Raw genomic sequence first — 6,631 nt, forward strand, 5'->3', positions numbered from 1 at the left:
GCAGGGAGGTGGTGGAGTCACCATCCCTGGAGGTGTTTAAAAGGTGTCTGGATGTGGCACTGGAGGATCTGGTTTAGGGTTTAGGGGTTCCAGCAGTGACAGGTTAATGGTTGGACCTGATGCTCTGAGAGGTCTCTTCCAACCTGATGGTTCTGTGACACAAACCCTGCACGTGCCTCCTGTGAGCAGTAACATGTTCCTCCCCAGGTTGACCCGATGCTCACCCCTGAGGAGAGGCATCTGAGCAAGATGCAGAACCACGGCTACGAGAACCCCACCTACAAATACCTGGAGCAGATGCAGATATAAAAGAGATGAAGATACACCAGCCCTGGCCAGGAAGGGCACAGGGCAGAGGGCCAAAGTGGTCCAGTGTTTTGGATCAACTACTGACCAACAGTTGCTTCAAGAGGACTTCATCTTACATTCAGAACTCCTGGATCATTAAGACTATAATTACTACTGTAGAGTTGCAATTTCCATTCTTTTAAATGGGTGAAGAAATGATAATATAACAATATGATATATAAATCTCCTTAAATGGGAAAAAAAATGGATCTATTGCAGATATTTGACTGAGATGTAGTTTTTTTTGTTTTTTAAATAATCTGGAAACCACCAGTTCTGTTGTCCTGTTGTCTGATACAAGCTCTCTATATATAAGATGGGAAATGTTGATTTTTATTTCTGATAGACCACCTGTATATTGAGGCTCATTTGTACCAGCCCACCTTGTAAAAAAAGGAGACAGTTGTGGCTCTTCAGTCATTTTGGCTTTTATATATAAAGCAGTATTCTTTTTTTTTCCTTTTTTTTTTTTTTTTTTTAAAGTGAATTTCACTGGGAGTTGCAAAGAGATTAATTTAGGGATAGGAGCTATGACAGCAAAAGCACGGAAGCAATTGGGAATGATAACTAACAAAAGTCCTTATAACAAGATGAAAAAAAGAGAAAAAAGAGAAAAAAAAAGAGAAAAAAACCCCCATCCTCATATGCCAGTGGTGTGCACCCTGCTGCTTAGCAGCTTGGGCTCTAGGAATCCAGACTCCCTGGAGGCAAGGAGTTAAAAGGCTTCTAGCATCTCTGTTTGTAGTTATTCTAGTGGAATGTTAGAACATGGTTTGTGCATACTGGGGTCTGCACATTCCCCTCCCAGATTCAGTTCTGCTCTAGAGTTGGAAGTTCCTGGTATTGAGTTGAAATCCTGCGTTCTCAGCCAGTTTCCTTCAGTACTCACCTGGCATTAACAGCCCCTCCTGCTACTACTTTCTAACTCCCCCAGCTCTCTGCCTCGCCAACATGGTAAGTAGTTAAGAGCCACAGATTTTTGAGCCTTTGCATCTCTCTGGGTGATGTTGGGCCCTGGGCACAGCTTTGGGTGTTAGCCCAGACAAATCACTGCAATAATCAGGACCTTGGGAGCTGAGAGAGCTCACTGAGCTGGGGAGGGACGAGAGGGACACGTTGGGAAAGGGATACTGCCTGCTTTAAGGGAAATGGGATGCATAGGCCCCAAGAAGACCAAAAGGGGTATTGTTCCACTCACCATCATGTCTTTGTAATGCTTGTATAGTTGGTGTAATGCTCACGGCTTTTTTAAATCTGGAGGTTCTGGTAACCTGTGGTGTATTTTTTCTATTTTCCTGTGACTTTATTTTTTTCTTCCCTTTTCCGTGTCTCTTCCCACTATGCACAGATTTACCTGCAAACTCCTTAGTGTGGTCTGTGGGGAATGTACAAAGTTTAAACACATCAATAAACACTTTAACTTCCAGATTTGTTTCTGCTCTTTATTCTCGGGCTTAGTTCTCTCTCTCACCATGTCCTGCCAAACCCACAGAGACTTTTCCCTGACGTTGTCCACCTCCACCTCAGCGAGTGGAACTGTGCAGGTATTGATGTATAACCATGCCTGGAGTCTTTTGTGGTATTCCCAGATGCTGCTGACCTTTGTGGAGAGGGGAAGGAGGAGGAGGAGGGATGCTAAACTGCTGCACAGGATGCTGAGCAGCATTACAACAGCTCTTGGACACTGGAGCACAGGTTGGGTAGAGCCAGAGCTGCTGCCTGTCTCTGGCTGTTTGTGGAAGAGTCTGTGGGTGGATCTGGAGAAGAGAAGGTTGTGTGGAGACCTCAGAGCAACCTGCCAGGAGCTGAAGGGGCTCCAGGGAAGCTGCAGAGGGACTCTGGGTTAGGAGCCATGGACAAGGAGCAATGGGGAGAAATGGAAAGGGAAATTTAGATTAAGTATCAGGAAGAAGTTTTTCCCTGTGAGGGTGATGAGACACTGTCCCAGGTTGCCCAGGGAGGCTGTGGCTGCCCCAACCCTGGCAGTGTTCACAGCCAGGTTGGCTAAAGCCTTGAGCAACCTGCTCTGGTGGGAGGTGTCCCTGCCCAGGGCAGGGGGTTGGGGCTGGATCATCTCTCAGCTCCATTCCAACCCCTGAACATGATGACTCTCTCAATCTCCTTGCTCCTGGGATGGGGGAGGCTGCTGGCACAGCCTCTGGGAGTGAGCAGAGCCAAGACATTGCAGTGACAAGCTGTTCCTGTCCTGGTCATCCACCTGCACTTCCGCAGAGCCGCAGGGCCAGAGCCACCAGGAGTGAGTCTGGACAGTACTGGGCTGTGCTGGCTCTGTGCTCACCAGCCTGGGACATGGGGTTGGGAGAAGGACAGCAAGAAATTTAAAAATTCCTAGATCTGAGAGCCTGGGAAGAGACCTCACAGTGACACAGTTTGTGTGAATGCTTCTCGTGGATGGCCAGAGCTGAAATACCTTCAAGACACAGAGCCCTGGGGCAGGAATTGGCTGACTCTGGTTAGTGCTTACTGTAGCACTGCTGCTGATGTTGTTTTACAAAGGGAAATAACTGTTTGGTTTAAGCCTCTCTTCCAGAACACCTAAAACCAACAGCCTGTAAAGCTCAAAGCTGTCTCTGCTCCTGTCTCATTCTTCTCTTCTGAAGTGTAACTTAGAATGCAGATTCCTCCTCTCCCTCTCTCTTGGTGAAATGACCAAAGAGTCTTTGCCATTTGAATGGCATTTTAGGAGGGCAAATGACAAAATTCTCTCAGATTGATCTGTGCAGTTCCCTATAGGTCTGGATGAAGCGAGGGAGAGGAGGAAACATGAACTTGTGGATATTAATTAGGCAAAGGTTCTTCCCCCAGAGATGTTTGGGCACTGGAACAGGTTTAGGTTGGATATCAGGACAAGGTTCTTCCCCCAGAGGTGTTTGGGCACTGAACAGCTCCCCAGGGCAGTGGGCACAGCCCCAAACCTGACAGAGCTCCAGGAGTGTTTGGCCAATGCTCTCAGGCACAGGGTGGATTGTTGGGGTGTCTATGCAGGGTCAGGGGTTGGACTGGATGACTCTGATGTGCCCCTTCCAACTCTATTATGTGATTCTGTGATTTAGCAGTTTCAAATAGGAAACAATGGTGTGTCCTGTTTCTCCTTATACATGGCCTCTTTGGTTCCACTGGAACCTCCATTTTCTGCTTAAATTATTCAGGCTCTGAGGAAAGAGCAGATGCTGTCCCAGAAAATGCCTTCTGTTGGCTTGTCACAACTACTTGGGTAAGAGTTTTGATTTTAAACTAGATTCAATTTAAATGATGCCAGAACACATCTTCATTCCAAAGCCTCTCTTGGACTGCACCCCCAGGTGGGGTGACCTGCAAGAGAAACAAATGACAGGGGCTGTGGATTGAATTCCAGAATCGAATTTGGCTATTAGATTTTTCCCTTTGATAAATTCTATTAGTCCTGCAAAATAAATGCATCAGGCTGGAATCAAAGTCTATTAGTTCCATGGTTTGGCACAGGCTGCCAAGCCCTGGGGATCGATTCCTTGCGATGGGTTTTGACCACAGCTTCTGAAAAGTCGTGTTGAGAAGTAGCCACTTGAAGATTGATGCTAAGACAAGTCCCAGTTGTTACTGGTAAATGTCCCTGAGCAAATGAAGGGCTGATCCCAGCAAGGAGGAGTTGGGGGAAGTAGCAGAAGTTTCATGGTGATAAGATGCTTAAAATGAGATGAGTCAGAGCACAGTGGAGCAGTTGGTTGGGGGAAGATTTGCAGGGTGTTGTGAGAGCTGCATGTCAGTAGAAAACTGATTTTAAAAGTGCCTGAAGAGGAGCAGAGTAGTGCTCTGATAAGGAAAATGGACGTTTGAGAGAGAGTCCTTTGGGAATGCTGAGTGGAGGAAGCGCTGGGTCAGTTTGTCTCCATTCTCCCTGCAAAGCTGTTTGTTACAGCTCTTCTGTGAGGGAGCAGAGGGGCAAGGAGCAGCAAAGCTGTTCAGTGCTCCGTGCCAGGTGGCTGGAACGTGGGTGGATTGATTTTCCCAGCCTCACTTGGCTTTGATGTGGAAAGCTCTGCTGTGTGGAGGTGTTTTCGATCGTGGTCGGCAGAGATTGAAGGTGCTGTGAGCAGCTGCAGGACCTGGGGAGGCAGTGCCTGGTGCCTTTCCCTCTGCTGCCATTCACCTGAGGGAGCACAAAAAACCCTCCTTATCCCGAGACCTGGTGTGTTTATTAGATGTTTGAGAGCTGCAGGTCTCGGGGTGAGGTGTCCTGTGTCCTCTGGTCCAGCCCCAGTGCAGTGTCACCACACAGGACTTGGTGTGAGTCTCCAGGGCAGGTTCAACTTGGGCATCAGTGCTCTGCTGTGATGGCAGAGGCTGTCAGAGGTGCACAGCAAACGGTGATGAGCCAGAGAAAGACTTTTTATAGGCCACAGGAACAGGAAAGTGGGAAGCAGAGACAAGGAGTAAGGCAGGAGAGAGGGTGAGTGGAGCTGTTCATGCTGTCAGGCCTCAGCAGGGCCATGTGCAGATTCCCTGCCTGTGATCCTTGGCTGCAGCATGGGGTGGAAGCCTCGTGGAGCTGTAAGGCAACAGCTCAGAGCTGATTCTCTGGTGCAGGACTCAGAGCATCCTTACCCTGTGCTGTGTGTTGCCTCTCCCCAGACTCACCCTCTGGTCCCTGCAGAAGGGGTGAGAAGCCTGTGCTGAGCACAGCCCTAGCACACAGGAGGCTTAAATTCCTGTCTGGATGATTCTGCAGGAGGGAGTGAGTTAAAAACATCAGAGTTTTGCTGTATTTCCCAGTGACCTGTGGGGAGCCTGAGCTTTGCTGCAGGAGCACTTAACCCCTGCCCTGCAGCTTCTCCGTGTGGGCTGCCAGGACAGCTTTGTGTGGATTTTATTTGCAGCAGCTCTGCTTTCCTGGAAAACAGGCTGTGTGGGCTGGGATGGTTGTTAAACACCATCAGCCAAGCTCTGGATGGCATCTGGGAGGTTCCCTGAACCCATCACCAACCTGATGTGGTGCTGAAGGGGAGAGGTTGGGACCTGATGGAAATGGTCTGGTCTCCCCAAAACCTTACTGGGTGGGTGTCAGTGGGAGGAGGTGATGGAACAGAGTCTGTGAAGCTTAATGCTCTTCTGAAATTCCTGACTCTGACTGGAACAGTTTGGATATTCCTGTTTTCTGGCTTCCTCATCCTCCCTCCTCACAGCTTCCTGGAGCTGTGGGTCCCTCAGCCTGAGTGTTGTGGGAAGGGAAGTGCCTTAGACAATGTTCTCTTTCCATGCCTTAAACTGCCCCAGATGATCCCTGGATATGAGAGCAGAAGGGACAAAGGGGAATCAGTTTACCTCTGTGGCTTTTCCTCCTACCATCCCTGCAGTCTCCACAACAACAACATGAGCTGCTCCAAGTCCTTGCTCTGATCTTGGGCTGGGACCACTCCAGAGGTAGAAACTTCTCACAAGCTTCTCTCTCTGCTTTCATGGGAGAGCAGAGATTTCCTTCCTCCTCCTCCTCTGCTCCCTCAAACACTCCATGGCAGGGAGCACATCTGTTCTCTCAAACACTCCATGGCAGGGAGCACATCTGCTCCCAGTCCCTGCCTGCACACTGGGGCTTTGCTCTGCCTGACTGTGCAGCAGTGAGTGAAGCACCTGAGGCTCTGCGTGTGTTTGCTCTTGGCTCCCAAACTTCTGCTCACGCCACGATGTGCATTGCTGTTCCTCCAGGTGCTGTGCTCAGGGGAGCAGAAGGATCCCATTATCCATGGAAGCTGCCTCAGCTGGGACTCCTGGTGACTCCCAGACCACAGCAATGAGCCATCACTTTTCCCAGGAGGTTCTGTGGGGTTTCTTCCATCGGAGGAAGCAGAGGATGCATTTCCTGGAGAAAGGAAGCTGATCATGAGGATGAAGGTACTTTACTCAGCTTAGAAGTGATTCTAGCAAGCTGTGTGGAGCTCTAAAGCTGATTAGAGGTGTCTCTTGTGCCATGGCCTTGTAAGAGCTCCTGCTCTTACAACACCCTGAGCACTCAGAGTGGAGCCCTGAGACCCTGAGTCGATGCTGTTGCCTGCTGTGATGCCTTCTGGGCACACTTGGCATCACTAGGGGCTTGTTGGGTGGCCCAGACTCTCCTGACTGCTCTCCCCACTGGGCTGAGTTCTGTAGCCTGAATTTCTGGGGTCACAATGCCATGAAGGAGGTTGTGTGTCCTGCAGGAGGTGTTTGCTGACTACACAAGGGCAGATTGAATGGGGCTCTGAGCACCCTGATCTAGGTGAGGATGTCTCTGCTCATGGCAGGGGGTTGG

The 6,631-nt window shown here is 49.5% G+C and overlaps 1 protein-coding gene across 4 annotated transcripts in view; it reads left to right on the top strand.

Annotated features, from left to right (window-relative positions):
• The window catches only part of APLP2 (amyloid beta (A4) precursor-like protein 2), a 25,644-nt gene extending 23,870 nt beyond the window's left edge, over positions 1 to 1,774 (top strand). For all 4 annotated transcript variants that reach the window (XM_009073612.1, XM_009073611.1, XM_009073610.1 and 1 more), the window contains one exon: positions 208 to 1,774. In XM_009073612.1, coding sequence (XP_009071860.1) covers positions 208 to 309 — 102 coding nt within the window. In that variant the 3' untranslated portion in view covers positions 310 to 1,774. The remainder of the gene's footprint in view (positions 1 to 207) is intronic.
• The last annotated feature ends 4,857 nt before the right edge of the window (positions 1,775 to 6,631 follow it).

This window comes from Acanthisitta chloris, unplaced genomic scaffold (genome assembly GCF_000695815.1).
Source record: "Acanthisitta chloris isolate BGI_N310 unplaced genomic scaffold, ASM69581v1 scaffold22784, whole genome shotgun sequence".
NCBI classification, from domain to species: domain Eukaryota; kingdom Metazoa; phylum Chordata; class Aves; order Passeriformes; family Acanthisittidae; genus Acanthisitta; species Acanthisitta chloris.